The sequence below is a fragment of the Pholis gunnellus genome, assembly GCF_910591455.1.
Source record: "Pholis gunnellus genome assembly, chromosome: 11".
Lineage (NCBI taxonomy): Eukaryota > Metazoa > Chordata > Actinopteri > Perciformes > Pholidae > Pholis > Pholis gunnellus.
Genome location: NC_136538.1, coordinates 12,617,371 through 12,643,174, shown reverse-complemented (window position 1 = coordinate 12,643,174; position 25,804 = coordinate 12,617,371). Strand labels below are relative to the sequence as shown.

At 42.0% G+C, this 25,804-nt stretch overlaps 1 protein-coding gene across 6 annotated transcripts; it reads right to left on the bottom strand.

Moving 5' to 3' along the window:
• Positions 1–1,079: 1,079 nt before the first annotated feature.
• LOC306703379 (V-set and transmembrane domain-containing protein 4-like) lies at positions 1,080–25,182 on the bottom strand. 6 transcript variants are annotated; one of them, XM_079169334.1, is made up of 9 exons: positions 19,162–19,390; positions 9,490–9,630; positions 7,044–7,499; positions 3,963–4,016; positions 3,747–3,854; positions 3,585–3,618; positions 3,257–3,402; positions 2,396–2,463; positions 1,080–1,643 (listed from the first exon to the last, which is right to left on the bottom strand). In XM_079169334.1, the coding sequence occupies exons 1-9, from the start codon at positions 19,241–19,243 to the stop codon at positions 1,491–1,493; spliced, it is 1,242 nt and encodes a 413-aa protein (XP_079025460.1). In that variant the 5' UTR covers positions 19,244–19,390; the 3' UTR covers positions 1,080–1,490. The 6 variants fall into 6 exon arrangements, with proteins under 6 accessions (XP_079025460.1, XP_079025461.1, XP_079025462.1 ...); XM_079169335.1 differs by lacking the exon at positions 9,490–9,630; XM_079169336.1 differs by lacking the exons at positions 9,490–9,630; positions 19,162–19,390 and adding an exon at positions 8,863–8,995.
• Between the last annotated feature and the right edge of the window lie 622 nt (positions 25,183–25,804).

The following is a 25,804-nucleotide window of genomic DNA, read 5'->3' as shown; positions in this document are numbered from 1 at the left end:
GTTGTGGATGATGTCAAATGTGTTTGGGCCTTGTTGAGGTATGCTCTCTGCTTGTCACAGCTTTGTGTGTGTGTGTGTGTGGGGGGGGGGGGGGGGATGTTTATGGCTAGCCAAGGACAAATGCCTTTTTAGCCACATCAGACAGACAAACATTGATCCTAATCTTTCAGTGGAAAAGTACAATACTGACATTCCTTAATCAATGCACTTATATTCTAATAAATAAGTCAGCGTTTCAAATGATGGTAGATTGTGGAGGCTTGCCGTCTTTCTGTGTCTGCCTTTCTTGCTTGCTCGCTCATGCACATGCACCACCGCTCTCTATCATAAAGGAAGAGGTCTTTCTCTTTAACCTTTGTGTGTGTGGCTAATTGTGCTAAGTGGAGTAGCTTAATAGAGTGGAAAATAGTCCTCATCATTTTCCCAGAGAGCAAGCAATGACCTTCTCTAAAGCTAACGGCCATCTCCATTCTCTCTACATCGCTGGTTTTATGATATGAAATGTCAAACCATTGGGTTCCTCAGAATAATTAAATCAAATAAATTATTGCACCTAGGCAGAACCATCTTGTAGCCTAACCCAATTATAATGCACTGTAAAGCTAATTATTAACCATGATTACAATTAGTCTAATTTGAATAAATGTAGTCATTAGCGGGTTCATCCAAGTCAGTGAGTCTGAACTGTGGGGGATGATGGTCTCTCTCTCCATCTCTCCCACTCACAGAGAGAGGTGCATGGAGAAAGAGAGTGATGCACATCAACACCCTTTTATCTTCATCCCATTTTTCACACACTGACCTTCACAGAATGGCCTACACCCTTCACCTTTCTTGGGTACTTGAGGCATATTGCGTGCTGCTTCCAGGATTTATATTTGCTCTTCATCCCTTTGCCGTGTCGCACAAAATCCACGATAAGCATCACTGAATGCACCGCAGCTGTTTGTAATATTTCATTGGTTGGTCTTTTGTTGTGTGAAAGAGATTTTGCTTGTTGTGACCCCAGATAAATGATAGACCATTCCACTTAAAAAAAGATGATTTAAAACAGTATTTATATGAATCAAAGACTGTCAGACCCAGGGCATATATTTATTACTTTGGAGTATTGGTACTATAATTATAAATGAAAAGTGCCTTATGATACTGCAGTAAGAGAGCCCGAACAACAGCTTATTTCCAAATAGTCTCCTGAGTTTATACAGAATAGTTAACAGTAAGAGCGTTCTATAAACATCTGGCTCACAGGCCAGCAAATGCCAACAAACAAAACAACAGAATTATAAGACCCCAAAACTGCTGTGCTGGAATGGATCTGTCCCGAGGAAATACAAAACCCTCATTTACCAACAGTTGTAGCGTACAGCCAAAAAACAAATGCTAAATGCCATACTGATAGTTCATAAATATTGTCCTTTGGTTGCCACTCAGTTCAGTTGCCCTCACCGGGAGGAACCGTGACATCCATGTGTCCAGAGCTGCTGTGTTTACAGCTGTTTTTCCTGGAAGACGATCTGAGCATACACGGTGTCTGGGCTGGAGGCAGTGGGGTCAGGACTGGAGGAGGCTGGGGGCTCTGGCCTTTGTCTGACCAGCTCCAGTTCTGCATATGTCAGACTGTCTTCCTGTGATACTCGAGGCTGGAGGAGGGAGGGAAAGAGTGAGAGAATATTGAAGGAATTTACTCCAGAGATAAGGCAAAGATATCTTATATGAAAATATATATGGTGAGCATTTCAGAAAAAACAATGTGTATAGTGTACGCATCCTGTCTGCATTTAATATTGGTCAGCAAACATTCTTCCACTTTCCATGGAAAACATCCCCTTAGTTCTTTTCAGCAGCAGACGGTATGTGTTTACAGGACATCTTGGAACATCCAGTTTACACGAAAAACATTCGGTACAATAGGAGTCCTATCCAACATCCTCAGGTCCTCCTAGTTGCACTAATCCAATCAATATGTTCGTGCAAAAGAAATGCTCACATCTCCGCAGCTTTGTTTCACGACACAATCACAAGAACGGCATCGGTAGAAAAATACTGATGATCCTTAGTTTGAGTAGTTTTGAGTTGACATTTTTATTGTAGATATAAAACCAACGAAGCACTCTAAATAAATAATTGTGTTTGAGAAGCAATAAAGCTAAATAGAATTATCAAGCTCATAACTGAATGAAGAGACGGCAATAAACTCCTGCAGACAATCGTGCAGTCGTGAGACATATTCCCTCTTGCATGTGCCTCAATAACAACTCTGCATGAAAAAACATTTTCAAAATGTTAATAAATACATTTTAACTGCTATATTAAGTTAATACGTTTCATAAAGGATTTTATGGGTGAAGTGGACATTGGTGTTTGTATGATGGGTGAGAACATGAAGACTTACAGTGGAGGAGCTCCTGAGCTGAGTCTTTAACCTTCTGGGCTTCTGAGGTCTCTTTGCAGCAACAGGCACTGAAAAAAAGAGACAACCCCAATTTACTCAAAAATAAACAACAAAGGACTGAAGAAAAAATACCTTCACAACCACTTTTATATTAAATCTAGTTTATAACAGAAATAGCATTTTCAGCATCAGTGTTAATTTTACATCAGATATCAATATACTGTATTTTACCGAAATACAGTTTCAGTCTCCAGTCGCTAATAAACTAAGCTGTTTTTCTCAGGTAAATTGAATTGTGCTAGATATATAATTCTCTGCTTTTGTGCTTGCTGGATACCTTCATTTATTCTATTTTTCTTTACCCACTAATTGTTTTTTTGGGGCAGGAGCCTATCTCAGCCCCCCTGTGACTCTCACATCTCCAGTGTGTTTAGATATGAGAGGAAACTCAAACTTTCAAAATGTTTCCTTTCTATGGAGTGACACTATTAATTGTGCACCCCTGTGTGTGAAAATAACTTGGTGTTTCAAATGAATATAAGGTTCAATATGTAATATAATTAGGACTTTGGTCACTGCAATTAGGATACATGTTTATTTTTTTCTCAAATATTTGTGAAATACTGGACACTTTTAACCTCTCCACGCCGATAAAACAACCATTAAATTAGACATTCTGAAAAGGAAAGATGCTCTTTAAACTGCTCATAACTCATGTCCACACTGAGGCCATATTAACCTGTGATGTGGGGTCACAAGTTTGCTTTATTTTAAAAGGTCACAAGGCAATACAATTGGGGAACCACTGAAGGATTACATTTCTCCCAGAGAATACATTCTGCACTTAAAATGTCGCTTTACCTTTGGCTGGTATGTATGGTGGTGGCACCTCGGGTAGTTTCGGTGCTGCTACTGCTCTTCTGTCAGGTTTCTGTCTTGTGTGTTTCCTTTGGGCTCTTGGGGAGGAACCGGAGGAACTGCTGGAGCTGGTCACAGTCTCTCCTGAGCTGCATGGAGCAGATGAGTTTTTAAAGTTTTAATTACAGCAATGATTATTTAGATTAATCTGTCAATTCTATTTGCAATAGATCAATTGATAATCTGGCTTTTTTTTTTTTTTTTTTAAACGTTTGAGAAGTTATCAATTGATAACGATTTTTACAGCACTAGTTGTAACAGAAAACTGCACCTGCTTTCTGGACACTTCACTAGAAGGTAACTATCTGTGGAGAAAGTAGCAGAAAAAGTCACGTTGATTTAACAGCAAAGTTGTCCAGTTATTGTTTTGAATAGAACAAACATAAAGTTTATAAATGTAAAATTACTAACAGAAAACAAATGATGGTTTCACCTTTGAGCCTGTGTCTTCTGTGAAAGTATTGGCAGGTGAGAACCAGAGTGAACAGCAAGATGGACAGCAGGCCCAGTGAGCAAATCAGCACAGCACACAAATACACATCTATAAAACAAAAACACGTAACTCCTTAAAAAAAGCATTGTTATTTGTCAAAGTAAGACTTGTATGTGGTGAAGTAAAACAGAAGAAAGACTAGCGATGAAACAGTACCTGCATATAAACGCCACAGTCCTTCACTGCTTCCATCCTCGAAAGTGAAGTGCACTGGAGAAAAATGTCCAAAAAAACAAAGAATGTAAGTAAAAATAGTATGTTGAGGGCAGAAAACTGTACCCAGACTAAGTATCTTTTTAAAATTGCTGTTGTCTGAGGGCACTCTCCCAACACAGCAGACTGCCTCAGTGGTTTCCATAAATATCAAAACTGCACATGAAGGGAGATTCTGCTGCGGCATCAGCCAAACCCACCACACACACACACACACACACCTACACACACACGCACACACAGAGGCCTGGTTGTATTGCTGTTCTTGGACAGTGTTTGGGGGTTCCCCATTGCTCTGCATTACCACTTCCTTTTGTTGGTTGCTTCACAATCGTTTAATGTTGCAATTGTCTTGTGTGTGCTTATAAGTGTGAAACGAGAAAGAATAAGGAAGTTGTTGTCAGTGTGTGTCTATGAATGATGGGTTGTATATAGGTCAGGGGTATTTAGCAAGAGGTTGAGGAGAGAGTGAGCAGAGGCTATGTACATAAATTACTTAGTGTCCCCGTAATGGGTTTTTAATATGTCTTTTAAACACAGGTTGATAAACATATTAATAAGAAATGATAAGATATTAACTCTAATTGACTTCTAGCCTGTTTCCAGACCGCTGAACTGCCTGCAGAATTGTCAAATGTGGTCTCGGCAGTCTGAATATCACGTTAATTAATGTCACACAATGGCTTTTGTGTGAGCAAAAATGGAAAACTGGATCAGATGTTTGATCAGTTTTACAGGCAGAAAAAGCAGAAAGATGTATAGAAGTCATGTCTTTTTGAAGATACTGCTGTGTTCGATTAGATCTTTATTCACCTAATTATTTCTAAAATATGTATCCAGCCCAAGTTTGATCATATAGACATAACAAGGAAACAGGCTTTGTCACAATGCAATGTCATACAAAGGCCCTGCAATATGCTGCTTTTCAAATTCTTAAATGTAATTATTTTTTTTTGTCTTGTTAATTTAATGTCATAATTATGGAGGGCCAATCTATGATGTTTTTTGGACTGCATTAGGCTGTATGGCGTTCCTGTTATATTGTCCACCGTTGACCAAAAAATGAAAAGTAACGACAGATCTGTGAACTGTAGTCTAACTTATCTAATGAGCTGACGGGCTACATTTAACAGGAATCTCTTGACAATGTGAGCAGTTAACAGTTAATGTATAAGTCAACCACATATCTGACCTTTTTCACTGTGGTTAACCACATGCACCAGCCCCAGGTTCACAGGTTGGCTGTCAGGGTGCTATTAAAGTACACACGCTCTACAGATGTGTCTACACAAGCTCAAGTTTATACTGCATAGGATTTCATTTAAAGCCGAAAACCATCAGGTACAGATTTAGGCTCATATGCATTCCCCCATGAGTGCAGCTGTGAAGACACGACGCAGAAAAATCAACCAACTGCTGAAACCGGCAAGGTTAGAAACTTGAAGTCGGAGAGCAGAGTTAAATAAGTTTTATTCTAACCGTACAGATAGTCTGCTCGTTTTTCCAGTTTAAAACAGCAGAAATCGCTCAACCATTAGTTCTGAAGTTGTGGTTGAGAGATGTGGGAGAGGAGAAACGTCTCTAATGCAATTATATCACTGGGGTGTGGTCTGTGCTCTGAGATCTGTAAAATGAAATTTGGAGATGGGGGGGGGTTCCCTGGATAACATTACAAGTTAGTTTTCTCTTTATCCTTACAATATCAGCTCTTGTGTCTCTGGTTCTGTGGTCAATGCATGTCGAGGATGCCTGAGGTTCTGTGGCTTCCTTAGTGGGACATTGTCCTGAATATAGGGCAGGGCGTTGTCACATGGTTCTCTCTGACTCAAACCAAAACGCTTTTCTGGCGTAAAACAAGTCAAAGGTAAACTGTGCAACGGTGTCAGGTGAAGGCACACTTATAGCACGGTATAGCAGCATCTTTGATACCTATTGAACCCCTTTTATCCAGTGCATCACACTGTGACAGATGGTCTTCCCATCAATCCAGTTAAATCGGATGAAGGATCGTGCAGTGTAAAGAAATATATATTACTGCATGTGATTTGAATTAGTTCTTAACCTGATTTATTCAACTTGTTTATTACATATTGGCACAGACTAAATAAGTTCCACTGCAACCGGATTCTCCACTAAATTTTCTCCTGAGGCTCGCATAAAAATAAACCCGGAATGCTGACGTCATGTAATGCAGAGGTTTTGAACAAAGCCAGCTCAGCAACACTCTACCTTTTACTCCTCACACTCGTACACAGAGAGTGATATTGTTGAGGGGGGTTTGGCTGCGTGAGCTCATTGTTTTGAGATGGAAATGCCAGAGGATTGGGGTCACACTCAGACACACATACAGCAAAAAGCGCAGCTAGAGTCAGAAAATACATGCAACACATTTCTATTTGGTCCAGTCCTTTTAATAAAAACTGTTGCTTTTCCTTTATGAGGTTATTTCCATTGCCAGATAACATGGACAGCATGTCTCAGCTGAGTGTGTGTGTGGCTGTAAGGGAAGTCCTTGGAAAGGAATATTCCATGGAAAACAAAGTCCCGTTTGGCTTTGATTCTCTTTTGTCAGTGATCAGGGTTGCACAAGACTTTTTTTCATTTATTTTCAAAGGCCAAATGGTGTACAACACAATGCACACTTTTTCTGTCTTGCCAGATGGTCATGAGAGATAGATTTGTTTTTTCTTTAGTCGCAGAGGCGAAGATTAAATTGATGTTGAATAAATTCACTTGCATTTGATCTGACAAAAGGCTAAAAAATGAATGCAATCTGACCCCCTTATCTGCTTTGTTTCACTCTCTGGCTTGCCCTCTATCAGGAGATACCACCCAAATGCAGTAGGGTTTAACGTCTTGCTCAAGCACATCTAGACTGCAAGGATGCTTGCTGAGGAAGGTTCTCAAACCCCCCCCCCAAAAGGACTTTCACCTCATTATCATCCAGAACGGGGCCCTGGCCCTTTCAATAGACAATGTGACATGGAGTGCAGAGTGTGTTAGAGGTCACAATTAATTAATTACCTGTCAGCTGTGTGGTGCTTGTACCATTGGATGACGCTCTCCATATGTTTCTGTGTTTGCGAATCTCTTGAACCCTGCAGGAGTAGAAGCCCTGGTCCATCTCTGCTGTCACATTGAGAATCCGCAACCGGTACAACTCTCCCTCCGTATCCTCATACAGACGAAACTTTAGCTGGGGGAAACGACGGGTGTAGTTCCCGTACAGCTTCATTTTCTTTATGCCCATCTTCACGATCAGAAACTGAGAGGCCTCGAGTGCAGGAGGAGAGGGGGATGGAGAGGAGGGAGGGGGCACGAGAGTGGGAGCGGCAAGAGGAGAAAAGAACCAGCGTAGGATGAGGACGCTGCCGCTCCTCTTTCTCTGAGATACCAGGCAGGAGAGAGTCACGTTGTCTTTCTCTGTTACCACGACAACAGGCCCAGGGGTCACCGTCACATTCAGGCCATGACACACCTCTGGTGAAAAAAAGAGTTATATTTATATGTTGTTTTGTTATAATTATATATGGTTTTGTTATATTTATTTATTGTTTTGTTATATTTATATATTTTTTTGTTATATTTATATAAAAATAATACATGTATTTATATTTTATTTTTGCATACCACATACTCTATTGAATGTGTTCTTTTCTGATATGTGTGATTGTTGTATTGTGTGGTAAATCATTTTTTGTTTCATGACCAAACCATAAATCAGGCTTTCCAAGGATAAGAAAACTCAGAATACTGTGATCTGGTAGCTTGTGTGACCCCTCCCTGCTAGTTAAATTAGTAATTAACTAGAGTTGCTAATGAGCCTCACATGGGAAATGTCTGAATTCATTTTTGCAAGATGTTTGATTTCCTGCCAATTAGACATAATTGTACTATTTAGACGAAGTATGTTTATATGCACACCCACAGTGGCTGCTTGTATTTATGGTTTTTAGAGTGCTCACTAGCACTGGTTTTACTTATGACATTCCATCACTGGATGGGAATTCAGTCTGTAACAGCTAGAAAGTGTTAGAGGACTGAGAGTCAGAAAACTGAAACACACTTTGCGTGCCCCTACTTCACTTCCCTTGAGGTACTTTTATTCTACCGCCAGCTGGGTCAGGTCTGTCTCGAAGAGACATGAAGTCTGGACACAATATGTGTAAGCAGACAGGCAAAGAGAATCTACAGGTGGGAAGCATTTGTCTTCAGTAGGGTACAGCACGAAAGAGGCAAAGAGAAACACGACAAGATAACCGGGACCATCTGGGCTGCCTTGCTGTTCTTTTTTTTTTTTTTGTTTGTTGCAGTGTTGGTTGGGGAATCTCCCTAAGGGTACACTATGTAATGTGACAACAAAAGCAGCAAGAGGGACTCAAACCAAACACAAAACGTAACATAATGAAAAGATTATAAGGCGGGAGATACGAGTTGTAAGTCCACTTAATGGCTGTTTATAGAATGAAAATTATACTGAGCTTTTCACTGATCACAGGGAACAAACTTGCTTAACTCCACAACTGGTTTGATTTTAAACAAAGCCGTATTCGGCCAGTTTGCAAAAGAACCTTCTGTTATGTCAATATTGTTGCCAATAATGTCATGATAATTATTGCACTTAAAACTTTAAGTTGTTGTAGAGACACGGACTATTAGGATGTGTCTTTTCTAATGTTTGCCATTATTTGTATGCTACAAAGTAAACTCAAAATGTGTGGTTGCACAGTGGTGCATGTTTGATGATAGATTAAGTTACTACTTTAGACACATTCACTTACTTTCTGTCTTGCCTGCTTGCTCGCTTTCTTACTGGTTATTGCTGTAAACAAGGTAAACTTACCTGTGACCAGAGCCTTAGTCAGGACAAGGACCACTATAGAGAAGTACATTTTCCACAATCAGCGAATCCATAAACCCAGACAACTGCACAGCCCTTACACAAGCAGCTAAAACAAAGCCTGACTGGACAACCCACCAGAGCCCTTACCCACTATTAACTCTTCTCCTCTTTCTCCTCTTTTCTGTGTAATATGAAACAGTAAATGCTCTGTTCCCACTTAGAAACTCCCACTCACTCTCCCAGTACTCTCTCTCTCTCTCTCTGTCCCTCTCTCTCTCTCTCTGACTGTCTCTCCCTCCCTCTCTCTCTCTCTTTCTCTGCTTGTCCTGCAAAACGTAGGAAATGTCATTTCCTGTGTTCCTGTGAAGTGTCTTGGACCGCTGCCCCAAACCTCAGAATTCTAAAGCGATGGTCAAGTCCCGTGGTTTGTGTGCGTGCATGCGCCTGTCACATTGTGTGTCATTTTGTAAAACGTACACAGTAAAGCGCTGAACATGCTGCATTTCCGTCGCCCAAGTTAATGTTCATGCATGTGAGCTTTGTGTTTGTGTCTGTATGCATGTGTTTATCTATGTACGTGGATGTGTGCGTGCGTGTGCGTGTGTGTGTGTGTGTGTGTGCTGGGACCTCTCCCTGTCTGGCTGCTGGACAGAGTGGCATGGGCTTGTCTCTGGCTGTGGTTGTCCGCCTGTCCCAGTGGTATGAAGCCTGCTGCTTTATTGGGCAGGCTGAACTGCTGAGGCAGGGCTTCTGCTGGCGCTTCGAGCTCTGCCAAAGCCAAATGGAATTACACAACAGATTTAACCCTTCAGGTTGTGTTGTCTTATAAAGCATGGATTCTGTGGGAAATGAACTGGCTGGGTTGATGAGGTGGTTTAATCTTTTTTTGATCTTGACAAAATCTTTTGTTTTGAAAAGAATATTATTATTTTATGTACAGCCAAGCCGTTGCACAAGTTTTATCAATTGAGTAAAAATGATTTATTTTGTCTTCTTAACTACCTCTTTTACTTGGGGTTTCCCCTCAAGTTTTCCTTTACATAAGTCTTAAGTTCAAGTCTTGCTCCAGTGGAGGAGTCGCTCTTTTCTGCCCTACAGTGGTCAAAGCAGGTTACTGCTTCTCAGGGGATCAACAAAATGTTGAATCTGGGGAGTGTATGCAGGAATTCTCCACACAGCCGTGTACATTTAATCTGAGTTGGTGAATCACGGCAAATCAAAGAAAATACATTTTCATACGATTATTTCCTTCATTGGATCTCATAGGTATACTAGGCAAAGACACAAATGTCATTAACAAAATGTTATTTTCTCTTTTTGTGTTAACTAACTCTCTAAGGAGATATTATTGTACTCTCTCAATAACACTTTGTAATTGCCTTATGCATTTGTTTGATGCACTAAAAAGACTCTCATTCAGACCCTGGGTACATTTCAAGAAAGCAGGATGGCAGTGGTAGTAATATTATATTGTTATTACAGCCCTCTGACTAGTAAAATGAAATCAACATGAAGCAATCTTTTATATTTCCTTTTTGTTTATTTATAACCTTTACAAAGTGATTTTGAAAGACAGTCATTGTGGTGAGAAATTATTTGGTTGAATGAAGTGTTTTTATTGCCTGAATTAGTACATGTCACTCTACTGTTTCACAGCACCACAGAAACATTCTCACAAAGTTCCAACTTTAAAAATGGACTACTGTATGAAATTAAACCTCAAAAACAGCAATAATCACATCACCATCTTTTTACTGTGACACAGTGGTTGAATACACAAACTATTCTGTACACCATCTGGCTATATTTGATTGACTCTGTGGGTTTGACAATATTTCATGCATCACAAACTGGCAGAAGTAGGCTTTCTCCAGTGAGACAAAAAGAATAAAAGCTCAAGCAGACCTGCCTATGTTCATAGCAGAAACCAATGTTTCTTCAAACTACTCAACACTATTGACACACTGTTGCTGTTTCATGTATGATAACATGCTTCTAGGTTTAGGAGGCAACGGGATACTGATCATTCTTTATACACAAGAATTCTTTATACTTCTCACATTCAAACGTCAAATGGAATGGTGAACTTCTCTGTAACACAATAAATAGCTCAACTGTGATTCTCCAAAATCAACAGCAGCAGTTTAACAGCATGTCATGGGGACTTTTCAAAACTACAAACCAAAAACATACTGAGACTATTTTCACTTGAAAAAGTAATTTACAAATACTTAAATATCATCCCTCCGTTGCTTCGGGTATCCTTATTTGATCAAATACCTTATTTACTCAGCCCTTTAAAGTAAAAGCTTCCAGTGTTTGTTCTCACCAGTCAGACATATCCATAAAGTCGTCCAGTTCACTCATGGTTATTATATCTCGGGGCTGACATTGTGAGTGGGCTGAGTTATCATTTTCACAAATTGAGCTTCCTGCAAGCTGGCTGTTTGTGTCACTCTCTGGGAACCACTTATTTGGTCCATGTGTGTTGTAAACTGTGTTATATGTGTTGTCTTTGTCATTAACTGTGTCCATGTATGGAGTCTTCTCTGGACTGTAGCGATGCCCTTCAGATTTCTGTCCCATTTCATGGGCTGGATATCCGTAGCCGTGGCTCTCCCCGACAGGCTGTTGGTCCTGGTGGAGAGTCACTGGGGCTGATGACCCACAGGGCACAGAGGTGATAGTTTGAGGTTGGTAGTCTTGGGGATAACCATGGTTGTCTTGATAAAGCCCACAGAGCTTGCTAGCTGGAGAGGCCTGGGGCTGCTGTTGAATGACTTGCATTTGGGGTTGGAGCTGAGGTTGGAGGTATGTCTGCTGGGGCTGGGGTCGGGCGGTGTTCTGGCCAGACTGGCGCACATTTAGCTGGACATACTTTCCTGTCTCTGGGTCAAAGAAAGTCTTCGTTTTCACTTGAACAGGCACGTCCACCACAAAATACTGACCAGAGCCGAGGTCTTGCAGCACCTTGCGTTGGGTCAGTGGGTAGGAATGGGGGTAGCTTGACTCTACATGGTACTGTGTCACTGGAGCTTTGTGGTTGTCATGATGGTGTGTGGGAGAAGAGGGAACATGAGCAACTGTCTTAAGAGCAGCAGTGTGGGAAGCAGGGCCAGTAGCTTTAGGCGAGGCATCAGGGAGGGAAACGGGGGCAGTAGCATGAGGTGAAGCAACTGGGAGGGAGAGAGGACCAGTGGCGAGAGGGGAAGCAGAGAAAGAGCTGTGAGAAGATTGGTGCCCTGTGTGTGAAGACGGAAAGCTAGACCCCAATGTTGGAGCATGTGCAAGGGAGACAGGTGAGGAAAAATGAGGGGAAGTCAGAGCTTGGCAGCTGGTGGATTGTATCTCATCGGAGGAGGAGGACGGAATACTGGAGACATTTTGAAGAGATTTCTTAACTCCAGCATGGCTGTCGGCTGGATTTTTGGACAAATCCTTCTTGATCCTCCGGGTAGTCAACCTTTGCGCTCTGCGCAAGGCTTTCTCACTCTTTGGGGGAACAGATGGAGGCTTGCCCAAAGTACGAGAGACATCGCTGCTGAAACTACAGGCTGATTCTGGCCTCTCGTAGTCATACAGGCCTCGTATATCTGCCAGGTCTGCTGCACTGGTGGCAAAACTCTCCCCACCCTCTGACATATTGCTAAAGACAGAGCGAGAGTCGTCTTCATCCAGGGCGATGCTCCTCCTGGAGTAAAGCTTATGTTGCAGGGGAGGGGCTGAGTAGTCCTGTGATAAATATGCTGACCTTGTGTCAGGATAGACAGGAGTTCCAGCACTGCGTCTCATTATCTCTTGCTCATCCTCTTCTCTCTCCGACCCCCTTTCCAGAGGTGAACCTACACGGAAATCTTCCCCAAAGTTCTTATGGAAGCGTGGTTTGACTGACTTGGTGAAAGAGGAACCTCTAGTGGTGTTATTCTTCACCCTGAACATAAAGGGCTTGGCTCCCAGAGCAGGAGATGAGGTGTTGGAGCGGGGCAGAGATGGAGCTGGAGATGGAGCAGCATGGGACCTATAAGGCCTAGTGTGGGATCCTGAGTCCTCACTTGACCCAAGCCTTGATGGATTGTGTCTTTGTTGAGAAGGTAAAGGGGAGCATAGCTGTCTTTCTCTGGGTTTCCTCTCTGATTCTTTTGAGGTGATGGCATAGTACTGGAGAGCATCCATCCTCAGTGCTGCCCTTTTCTGCTCCTCCATCCGAGTGTCTCTCTCCTTTTCTCTTTGATTTGCTAACTTTAATTCTTCCTCTCCTCTCTTTTTAGCCCTGATCTCATCCTCTCTTTGAGCTAGCATCCATTCTTGTGCTACTCTCTTCTCCTCCTCTTTCAGTGCTGCTTGGCTCTCCTCAAGGCATCTGTTTCTCTCCTCTTTGGTTTGATTTTCTTCTCTTTGTTTTATAATTGTTTTCTCTTGTTCAACAGCTCTCTTTTCATCCTCCTCTCTCTGAGTTGTCATCCATTCTTCCTTTGTAAGTCTTTCTCTCTGTTCTTCAATCTCCTGCTCCTGTTTGACCCTTTCCTCCTCTGAAATTTGAGCAGCTTTCTCCTCCTCTTCCTCTTCTCTCTGTTTTCTTTTCTTTTTCTCCTCAATATCACCAATTATCTTCTCCTCAATATGTTTAGCTCGCATTTGCTCCTCAATCAGAGCAGCTCTCCTCTGCTGCACCTCTTGTGCAGCTCTCCTCTGGTGCTCCTCTTGATCAGCTCTCCTCTGATGCTCCTCTTGGTCAGCTCTCTGCTGATCCTCTTTGGCAGCTCTCCTCTGCTGCTCCTCTTGATCAGCTCTCTGCTGATCCTCTTTGGCAGCTCTCCTCTGCTGCTCCTCTTGATCAGCTCTCCTCTGCTGATCCTCTTTGGCAGCTCTCCTCTGATGCGCCTCTTGATCAGCTCTCCTTTGCTGCTCTTCTTTGACAGCTCTCCTCTGCTGCTCCTCTTGTGCAGCTCTCCTCTGCTGCTCCTCTTGTGCAGCTCTCCTCTGCTGATCCTCTTTGGCAGCTCTCCTCTGCTGCTCCTCTTGATCAGCTCTCCTCTGCTGCTCCTCTTGGTCAGCTCTCCTCTGCTGCTCCTCTTGATCAGCTCTCCTCTGCTGCACCTCTTGATCAGCTCTCCTCTGCTGCTCCTCTTGATCAGCTCTCCTCTGCTGCTCCTCTTTGGCAGCTCTCCTCTGCTGCTCCTCTTGATCAGCTCTCCTCTGCTGCACCTCTTGATCAGCTCTCCTCTGTTGCTCCTTGTGTGCAGCTTTCTCATCCTCTTGCTGTTTCACCCTCCTTCTCTCCTCATTGTCTTTCACCCGCTCTTCCTCCTCTCTCAATTTTTGTCTTCGCCCCTCCTCAATCTTAATTCTTCTCTTCTCCTCAATTTCTTTCATTCTTCTGTCTTCTTCTCTTTGCTGTGCTCTCATCTCCTCTTCTTTTTGAACAGCTTGTTTTTCTTCTGCTCTTCTTTCTGCTTCTCTCTGTTTTTCCTGCCTCTCCTTGATCTTATTAGCAATGGCCTCCTGCTCTGTTAGTCTCCTCTCTTCTTCCCTCTGAGCGGCTCTCCTCTCTTCTTTAGCCAGAGAAGCTCTATTCTCCTCCAGCAAATGTTTTACTCTCATGTCTTCTGCTCTTTTCTCCTCTTCTATCCTAGAAGCTTGTCTTTCCTCGAACCGTTTTGCTGTTCTCTGCTGCTGTGCTTTGGTTTCTTCATGTTGAGTTGCAAGCCTTTCTTGTCTCATTTTTCCTGCTCTCTCTTCCTCAACCTTAGCCAGTGCATTTTCAGTCCTCTCATCTTTTCTTGGAGATGCTCCCACAGGTTGTTCATGAGGAGTGGAGTTATCAAGTGGCTTGAGGTGTTGCGACACAGAAGTGCTTCTTGGCCTGTTCACTACAGAAGATGAGGTTGCTGCTTGAAAGGGAGGATTGTTTGGCTGATGAATACTTTGTTCTACTTGACGAACTCTTTGGGCAACCGTTCCAAACACTTGTTCTTCACTTCCCTGGTTCTTAAGAGGAGTTGTTGATGACTTTCTTTCTTTGAGATGTTGTGCATGTTTTGCCCCTGTGTCTACAACACATTCATTGGCTTTGGCATCTAAAGGCATTTTCTCGTGTCTTTCTTTGTCTGCCAGTTTGAACATCCCTGTCCTTTGGTGTTCTTTCTCTGTTATGGGAAATACTAAGGGTTTGGCCTCTTTGTTCACTTTAGGGCTGACCTCTGTTTTATTTGGCAAACGTTTACCTTTCACAGAGAGGTCTTGTGGGTCAGCAGTGAACACTGGACGTCTGCTATGACGAGTTTGTATTAGCGGAAAGAATCCCTCCTTTTTGTTGGGTGGGAGTTCCTGAATTGTGTTTTCCTCGTCTTCTGAAACAATTACTTTTAACCTGGCATAGTCTGCAATTGCTGAAATGTCAGGTATTGTGGATACCCTTTCTTTTGGTATTGGTTTAACTTCAGGTTTTTCTTTACCCATATTGTCTTTTGTTGCGTTTGAATTTCTTGTGCTCCGTCTTTCCCTTGCTGATAAACTTGACTGATTCTCAGTGTGATGTTTTTTGATATGACTAGCTTGACCTGCCTCTGTCTTCTCATTTGTATTACTCTGTCTCTCTGTGGGACCATTACTTTGTTTTGAAGCCAGGTTACCTTCTGTTTCTCTGTTTTTCCTTACAGAACTTGATTCCACTGTTTCACTTTTACTTTGATCAAACATAAAGTCTTCATTTTTTCCTTCAGAGCAGGATTCATTGCCGATAGCTGCCTTGTTTGGTTGTAATCCTGGAAGTTCCTTTACCTTTGAAACAGCCTCTGACGTACCACCACCCTTTGTACGATTGTGTGGTTCATTGTTTGTTTCTACTACCCCTTGCAGTTGAAAGTAGTCTTCCACCATTGGTCGTATCTTTGATTCGTCCACTGATTTTCTGCTTTTATTCAAATTTTCAGGCTTTGCATTTTCAGCTTGAGTAATCTCACGATTTGCATTTATGTTGTTCTGTTGATTGCTGATTTGTAGTGAATCAGACAGTTTTCTCACACTGGACGACACACATTGAACTCCCAATGTGTCTTCCAAATTGTGTTTGATCTGCTTCTCAGTGCTTGCTGAAATAAGGTCTTTGGTTTTGTCTTCATTGCTTAAAGAGTTCACTTTTTCTTCAAGACCAGATGATTCAACTTGTTTTTGTTCATTAGCAGCAACTACATCACAGGGGACAGTGGTGCCATGATGTTTTCCCACCATCTTCAGGTTGTCCTTCTCAGTTTCTACTGGCACAACTCTGATGGCAATGTTGCCTATATGCATATTATCATCCATTTGATGCTTTCCTCCAATATGTGTCTCTTTGTACTGATGTTTTGGAAATACTGTGTTTTCATGCTCAGTTATTAAATGGTTAGATGGACTGATTTTATTGAATGGCTTTGGTGTTGTTGAGTCACATCCCGTTTCTTCCACTAGGGGTGCACTCTTGCCATCTATGTTCCTGCTTTCGGAGGGATTTATGACAGTTGGCAATTCTTCTTTTACTGATGGATGGTCGTCATGTTTTATCAGAGTTTCGGCATCAGCTCTGTTTGAATTATTTGTGTAGCTGATTGCTGTATTAACCATACAGTTCTCATTGGTATGTGCTGCTTGCCTTTTCTGTGGATTTTTCTCTTCAGTATTACTCTTTACTTCATCTTTAATTATGCTCTTTACTGAGTTTTCTTTTGAAGTTTCATTTGTATAGTCTTTCCTTTCACTTGCTATTATGTCTTCTTTGTAGAGAAGGGGTTGAGTTTCAGCCAACACTTTATTTTTCATAGGTACAGTGACTGAGGAGGGCACACGCTTTTCAGCCAATGGTTCATGGAGTTGTGGTCTAGCATTAATAGAAGAACTCTCCAGCTGGTGATTAGTCCTTTTCACAGTGACGTTCTCAGACATATTGTTCTGTCTTGTCTCTAGGGTTGGATTTTCTTGCACGTTTTTAAGATGTTTATTCATATCAACTCTAGTTTGATCTTCCTTCACTGTAGGATGAGTGGTCTGAACTGTACTAACTTCCTTTGAAGATTTATTTTCTTTACTTACTTCCAGACCTGAGCTGGGATGACATGTATCTAGCTCTGAATTACTGCACTCTTTTACATTAATTTGTTCTTGAGTGCTCTGACCATTGTCCGTAGATGACTTTCTTTCCCGCACAGTTACCATTATTCCCGTAATCTGCAAGCTGTCATCAGCCACTGGGGTCTTGTTCTGACCAAAGGCAATAGTTAGTGAAGGTGCTGAGTCCTCATGAACTTCTTCATGTTTCCTCTCAGCCTTTTCGGTCATAATATGTTCGGAGCTTTCTCCTTCGACCAGAGCAGCAGCTTGTGATGGATCCTCTTTCTTTTTGTTGAAATGGTCAGTGTTTACGGCAGAATCTTTGTTAAGTCCCTCTTTCTGTTTTCCAGAGATTTCTCCTTCATTTGCTTCCTGGTTGCCTTTCTTTTTCTTGAGTGCTTGCTCTTTACTTTGTATTGTTGACTTAATTTCAGATGGAATCTCTTTCTTTTGATTTTCTACCAAGCCCTCATCTGGGCTCATGGTATAACTTCCCATCTTTTGTTCTTCTCCAAGTGGTTTTGGCACATTGTCATTGCTCTTCATTGGTTCTTTGGGAACTTGTTTCAGTAACTGGTCTAGTAGCTGACCGGTGGTTGCTGCAGACCTAACTGATATTGTAGCAGAGCTGGGAGGTAAAACAGACTTGTCTGTTTCTATCTGTAGTCCTGAAGGCTCCATCTGGTGCTTTGGTGTCATATTACTGGGCTTTGTGCTTTCATGCTTTTTAGGCACGTCCTGTGGTGGTGGCTTCTGTCTTATATTATTACTCTGACTACCTGCTAATTGCTTTGTAGAATTTTTGGATATAAACCCATCTCGTACAGCAAAACCCTTTTCTTTTATAGCTGAAATCTCTTTTTCAGCATGAGCTTTTATCTTGGAAGTCAGAATCTCTTGCTTGGTCTGAGCTCTCTCTTTACTGGACAATGCTCTGGGAGGGGTAAACTGCTGATCTTTACCTGGACCTGCACTGTGCTCAGTTGACTTGAGATTTCTTTCAAGGGGGAGCAGTTTAGCAGAATCAGAATCTCTGTGCTGTGAAATATCAGTGTGTTTCAAGGGGTCAAATTTGTCCAACTTTTCAACACTGTCATCCTTCACTTTATCCCTAACAGTGTCACTATTTGCTCTTTTATCTACATTTTCAGGTAAATCATTTCCATCAGATAATTTGAACTCTTTGGCTGACTCACTGTAAACATACTGGCTTTCTGTCAACTCAGTGGGTTTACAGCTGCCTACTTCCTCCTTATTTTCTGTGTTAGCTGTCTCAACTTTGCTCGTAGGACCAGAATTGTCTTTTGATTTCTCGTTATTTGTTGTCTCAACTTTATCAAGAGATACAGCTGGTGTTTCATTGGCATCATTTGAAGAAACATTCCTTGCTGCTGACACTGTGTTTCTGTTTGCAGAAGTTGTATCAATGAAACCATATTTCTCTCGAAGACGCTCATACTCATCAGACCCTCTATTAGCTTGATCTGATTGTTGCCCGCTGACAACAACTATTTCTTCCCTTTGTTGATGCATTTGGGTTGCCTGGTCTTGATCTTTGTTCTCTTCATTTTTATTTATATTTAATTTTAAAGGAAGATCTGTTTTAATGCCAGCTTCCTTTCTACAAACTGTATTTCTGATTTTCTCTTGTTGCTCTCCTCTCATTTTCTCCTTTATTTTAGCCAATTCTGCTTTAGCTTTAGCCAACTCTGTCTTAACTCGCTCAACTTTATCTGGCTCGCTTTTGATCTGTTGTGTAACTGTTAGTTTTGCTGCAGGTTTAGCCGACTTTTCTTGCATGCTCTCTGTTTTTGTTAGCTCTGCTTTGGTTTGTTCCAACTTTGCCTGTTCTGCCTTTTTCTCTTTGGCTTTAATTATCTGTGTTGAAGGTTGGTCTGCATTTAATTGATTGGCTTGAACGTTATCTTTCTCAGCTTTCTCATGTTTAATATCCTCAAATAGAAAGTGGTTTGCCTTGACCTTTTCCACTTCAACTACCTTAGTCTTTTCTTGTTCTGCTTTAGCTTGTTGCTCTTGTATCTGCACTAGTTTTACTTCTTCTACTAATTTTGCCTGCCCAGCCTTTGCCAATTCAGTTTTTATGTGCTCTTCTTTTAGCCTCTCAGCTTCAGCTTGTTTTACTTTGACCTGCTCACCACGCTCTTCTCTCAAGTGCTCGGCATTTACTGTAATATTTCTAGGCTCCTCTGTTACCTTCTGTACTCTTGTTAGGTCTGCTTCTGTCCGTTCCTCTCTGGCATGCTCTGGTTGTTTTTCTCTGGACTGTTCTGTCCATTCCTTTTTTCTCTTCTCCTCTTCATTATGTTCCGCACTACCCTGGTTTACTCTTTCATGCTCTGTTAGTTCTGCTTTGGTCTGGTCTTCTTTGACTTTCTCTGAACCAGTCTGCCCTGCTAAAATTAACCTAGCCGACTCTGCTTTGGGCTGCTCCACTTGAGCCCAGTGCTGAGTCTTTGCCAGCTCTGCTTGGGCGTGTTGTGCCTTTATATGCTCTGCCATGGCCTGTTCAGTCCTGACTTCAACAAACTGTCTGTCTTTGATCCGGTTTGCCATTATGGGGGCCGAGGCATTGTCAGGGTTTGATAAGGATTTTTTCTGCACATTATTTTCAAGCTGTGGTTTAGCTTCTATTGGCTGGATTCTTTGCATTTCATACACCTTTGGAATCGGCGTATTTATTTTTTTCTGAAGTGTGTCTTGCGAGAGCATACTTTTGTCTTCATTAGAATACAATATGTGTTGATTTCTGTATTCTTGATCAGTATATCTGTTATACTTCTGTGTCAAATAATTATCCTTCAATTCATCTTCCTTAGAGTGTCCGTTATACTTCTGAAGTAGATATTTGTCCTTTAAAGTTCCCGGTTGCTGTTGTCCATAATATGCTGTCTTTTCAGCAGCATCATTACTAAATGGTGCATTTTGTGGCAGTTGGTTTGAAATGATAGTATTGACCAACTCAGCCTTTTTATGAGAATTTGTACCAACACCAAAACTCTCCCTAAACTCTATTTTCTCAAGTTCTTTATTTATACTTTGCCGATTTTCTCCTCTGTATTTGTTACTTGGTGATTTTGCTTCCTCCTTTATCGCGTGTGCTCTTTGGTAAGCCTGTGCATGTTGGTCTTTTTCCATTAAAGCAGTTATCTCTTGTTTCCATGGAGAGACGGCTTTCAGACTGAGATTTTCTGTGTCTTGGCTGTTTGTTTGTCTCCACCTATCCTGTGAGGACACATTACTGTAATCATGTTCGTTTTCTTTGAGCTGCTGATATCTATCCACCTTTGTGAAGTCCCTTCCCACTGTTTCATTAAAATGTTGTTCAGCATTTGCCTTACATATTAAATATTCTCTTGGTTGATTGTCGTCAGCATTTAGCATTGGTATTTCTGTAGCTGTATAAGATGGTTTAAACCTGTATAGGTCTCCTCCCAGAGTTTCTACATTATCAATCATGCCTTGCTTAGAGGGAGTAAATGACGATAAGTCTTCATGGAGATGCTGTCCATTAGCTGGCTGATAGCTGGCATAATTTTCAGGTATGAAGCCAGTGAATCCAGAGGGATGAACCATATCACTTTGCATCTGAGCACTCTGGTAATCACTAGACGTGTATTCTGAATATAGGCCTGTGTGTGCAGGTTGAGAATTTGGTGTTGTAAACAATCCAGGGCTATAATACTGGTTTACATATTGATGTGAGGCAGCATTTGTCGTGCTGGATCCCTCTACCTGGAGTAGTTGAAAGTCTGGATCCGGAAAATCAGGGATGTCAATCACAGTGTCTCTAGGCTCCTGGGTAGAGTACTGTTTGTTTTTCTCCAGTGTCTCCAATCCTTTAAATTTGGTTGGACTGTAGGTGCTTTTTACTCTTTTCCGGTTGTCTTTAAGATTGAAGAGTAGGCCCGTGGCCCTGGATTTGTAGCTGGACATCCTAACATCAGGAGTTGCTCCCCTGCTTTCTGCTTGCACTGGAGGATGCTCCATAGGTTGAGGGGAAACTGCAGACTGCCGGACCTCTGGCGTCTCTGCTTCATGATGTGCATGGACTAAAGGTGTGAGCAACTGGCTGATGTTGAAGGGAGTAGTGCTTGTGCTACTGCTGACAGCATTTGGTTCCACTAGTTTTGCATTGTTGCTCAAAGGATTTAAATTATTACTGCTACAAAGCACTCCTTGTTGATTTGCTGTTATCCCTGTTGCGATATTTTGCTCTGTCATCATTTTGATTTTTTGCTGAAGGGCTTTGACTGAGCTGATGGTGTCCTGAACACGTCGAGACATCTCGCTGGTAGGTGATGCAGTTGATGACCGTTGCATCGGGAACCTTTTAGTTGCCAGGCTCTGCATCCACGTCCTGTGGGGGTAATGACCCGTCAACTCTGACTCACAGCGTTTCTCCACAGCTGAAGCTTTCTGCATTATTGTGGATGTTGAGGTGGAGCGTGGAAGACTGGGAGGAACCACAGGCGCCAAGGTATTCCTTGGGTGTCTGACACCTCTCTCATCAAAATGATAAGGACCCTGTGGTTGGGCATCCAGTGAAAGCTCCCTGTACATTGGTGTCTCATACCATTTAGGGAACTCTGAACAGTGCATAAACCCTGAGACTTGAGGTTGTTGGAAGGGAAACCTGTTATGGTCCCTCCATACCTTGAAGGGACTAAACTCACTGTGTATAAAGAAGTTAGAGTTACATTCGAACTGCTCGGACGTGCTGTGTTTACTGTGGGAAGATCTCATAAAAGAGGATGCAGAATTCATGTGAGCCGCTGCTGCTACTTCAGAGGAGTAGAAGTTGGTGTCCGGGGATGAGAACGGGCCAGCTGAGGGGAAATGACCACTGTTAAAGTTTGGCTGGTAAGACGTAGATAACTCAGAAAGTTCCCTTTGGATACTCATCAGAGCTGATTTGTCCCAGCTTGTCTCATCATTCCACTCTCTGACTTTACCATCCATCCCTGCTCCATCCCGTCCCTCAGAGTTAAAAGCTCTGATCAGAGAAGAAACTCTGGAGCGGCTTCTGCGTTGCTGCGTACTCAACTCTGTGGCTCCATTGCTGAGGAAGGAAGACTGTTCTCCCCCCAGAGGCTCTTCCTGTTGAGAGTTTTCCACAAAGGAGTGCTGGAATGTGGCAGAAACCCTCCCTTGTGTCCTCTCCCCATAAACCTCCCACTGTGGATCTCTCTGAATCTCAGCCTCATATATTCCGCCATGGATCCAGTCCTGTCCATACTGCTGCATCCTGAGGCTGAAGCTTTCATGTCCAGGTCTCTTAAGTTCCTCCCTCTCTTTGTCCTCTCCGTCTATGTTCTGGCCACTCTGACTAAAGGCCAGCTGTCTGTCTCTCTGGGTGCAGGGAGAAGACGAACAGAGGTCTGAGTCATTATAAACCGCCTCATCTCCAATGCAGAGACTCCTGAATGCTCGATCTGTCAGGTTGCTGACCTCACGGTCAGTCTCATCCGGATAGGACCCACCACTTGAGGTATCGCTGTAGCCTCCATCGCTGTGCTTACGATGACCGCCACTCTTTCGGCCCGAGCGGCGCTTCTCAACTGAAGTCATAATGCAGGGTCGTAGGCAAGGAGCTCTGTCCTCATTTGTTCAGTCATCCATGCGAACACAGACCTCAAAAGGATACACCCTGCCTGCTGCTGGAGCTACAGGACCCAGAGTTTGAGGCCCTCAGTCAGGATTTTCTACAGCTAGTAGCTCCTAAGGCATTGTGCCTTTTAGTTGGCCTTCATCCAAAACAATAAGGAATTTGTTCTTTACCTACAAGAGAAAAGAAATGAAAATTAGCCTTGACCTGAACATTAAGTGAAATCACAATTTGTCTAAAAAAAACACGTTTATGATTATATTTAGACTTTTATAATAGTGGTTGCATGATTTGTGTGATGCATTTCAACCTTGATTAAAAGCTTGAGATATAGACAATGTTTTCTTTTACGTGAGAACATTTTAAAAGCCGTAAGTCGTTTGTTGTGGTGCTTATTTTATGATAGCTGGCTGTGATAAGAAGCTTGTTTTCCTTTGTATTAAGCAGCAATGTACTGTATGTGGTTCTCAAAACAGCCCTGTAAATCCTACTCAATCACTATGACCTTCAGAGACATGTTGTGAATAAAACTACACTGTTGCTAGGCACAGTAAAGACAGCCTCACGTGAGTTATTTTGGTAAAGCAGGACACATCCGCACAAACTTAGATGGGCGTACACATACAGACGCACACATTTCTTTTGTATGTGATTTTGACCACTTTTGGATTAAAAGCTAGATATGATGTTGGTTTTACAATAATCAGAGGTTGCTACTAACTGAAGAGGTTATATAAGTTAGACCATCCGGTTAGACTACCACGAAGCTGTTTCTTTTTGAGTGAAAGAGTCAACAAACAGGTTCGGAGCAGTTAACTGTAAGATTACATTATAATCTTGGAGTGAAACCCCTTTGGTTTTACAACAGTATGGAGAGCAGGTGGAAAGCAGGTTAGAATATCCTTACATAGAAGGGCTGCTAATTTTAAGATACATAATCTGTCATCCAAAATGTTTTAATGTGAAACATTGTTTGTCTATTAATGAATAAAATAAGTGTGTTGTTCTGATCTGTAAATCTGAAACAGCCGATGGCCATGGGTGAGTGATGTCACCTATTTGTATGTGTTGATGCAAGTGATTTTCCTAGCCGACACCTTGCCAGTTAGCTAGCTGGTATGCATTGCTTGTGGAGGGCCTTGAAAACTGTACTTATAATAAACTGGATTTAAAATCTGAAAATTATATAATACTTAAAAAATAAGCCACATAGCATAAATCAATGCTCAACATCTCAGTGATAAGAAAATGTATTTCTTCCACACGGGGGCCTTCTCATAGCCTTCTTATTGCATATTCCCTTATTGTACTGTGCTTTTTGAATAAAATGTTTGCACATTTAAATGCAACAAGGTTACGTCATGGGTATGTTCTAGTTAAATTTACTGCAGCTGGCAGGCAGCCCTCACCTTGCTCAGAATATCCAGTAGTTCATTAATATCTTCTGACCTGGAGTTCATCTATCTTATATGCATCTACAAAACCGCTTCACAGCGCTGCTATACTGTCCGGCTAAGTCTTCATCAAATAAAACTGATGTAGAAATTAAAGGAAATGTAAAGATGTTATGCAACACCTTTCTCCAGAAGCATAAAACAACAGCAACTTATAGGCAAGGGCATGGTTTTTAGTCAATTTAAGCATCTTCTTTCAATTCATGGTAAGCATTGACAAAACATTGAGGACACAAAGACTCTGACTTTTAATTAACATGTCTCTCTTTCTCTACCCAAAAAAACTAAATTCTGTTCAGTGGAGAAAGAAGAATCTGTAAACATCAGAAAGTAGCATTAAAAAAAATCATGCACAGTTATGTTAACTGTCCCTAATTTGAGCCTTTTTTGCAACAATGAGGTCATGTCAAACTGTCAGGGTGATTTCTGGTAATTCTTGCATGTGGCAGGTTTATTTTTGTCCAGTGACGGGCCTCCAACTCTAAAACCTAACACCAAAGAGGCCTCAGTCTCAGAGGGACTGTAGTCCAAACGAAGACTGAGCAGCAGCAAATCTGTCAAATCTGAAAGGATATGACTAAATGTTAGCAGTCAGTGGAATCAAATTAAATTCAGTCAGTCAGTAAGTGAATGTGAATTATTTAGGAGATTAAAGCAGGGATTTTTTTTTCATGTGTTAATTTATTTATCTGCTTGAAAACTCACTGAAGATGACAATGCATGCATGTGTGGAAGGTTGAGTATATCTATTGTTTTACCTTTTCTCAGAGGCGTTATATATATATATTATTTTTAAGTGTCCCTCCTTCAACATGAAAAAGAACATAGAGTGAGCTCTTGTCTTACCTTCCAGTTTTATAGTCCATAATTTGTGCCCTATTGTAAACTCCTCACAAGGCTTGATGATCTGATCCTGCCCTCTCACCTCACACAAGCCCTTTCTGGCAGCACTGTCTTTCTATTAACAACAATCCAAAGCAAAAACCTCTATGTAGTCGACACTCAGGTCTTTGAGCATCTGACCATGGAGGCAGGCAGCGGGACCCGGGGCTGGAGACCAGACAGAAATAGCGAAGTTGTCCCAGAGAGAGTGTCCACCATGGGGGGACAGAGTGAGGGCTTGAGCTAGCATGCGGATCTGTGAGATCCTTTGGTGTCGAGTGTCAGACGGATGAAACAAACAGCTTCTCAACTATTTATAAATCTGGACAGCTAACTGTTGGCTATTGGCAGCTAGTGCTAACCGTCACAAGTTGGAAAGTGTTACAACTATAGCTGAGGAGGTTGTGGGGTCTAAACATGGGGGAGAAATAAAAGTTTCTTGTGTGTTATTGAGGGTGTTGGTGGTGGGTGGGGTTTCAGGGGGGACTGCAGTTTGAATGCTCCTCTGGTAGATAAAAATAACTCATTTGCTTTACACTTGAGAGCCACCTTCTTCGTTGAACAGAACTGACAAGTACTATATGGAGTGTTAACAAGTGGCTCCTGGTCACCAGCCACCTGCTATCATTACAGGCTTGAGAAAGCTTTCTGTTGATTACATGACCATAGCAGATCGTTCTGAGAGGTTCATTTCAACATGAATTTAACACTCACTTATTGTAGTTCTATGGAATACTTATATAATCTCCCTGGCTACAGCCTCACTTACCCCTAGGAGAAAAGGCCATAAGGCAGAGGAAGGGGAGGAACTGTCCCCCCACCCCACACACACACACACACACACACACCCTTTCCACCCCACCCCTCCTACAACCCACTGCTATAATAGGAGATT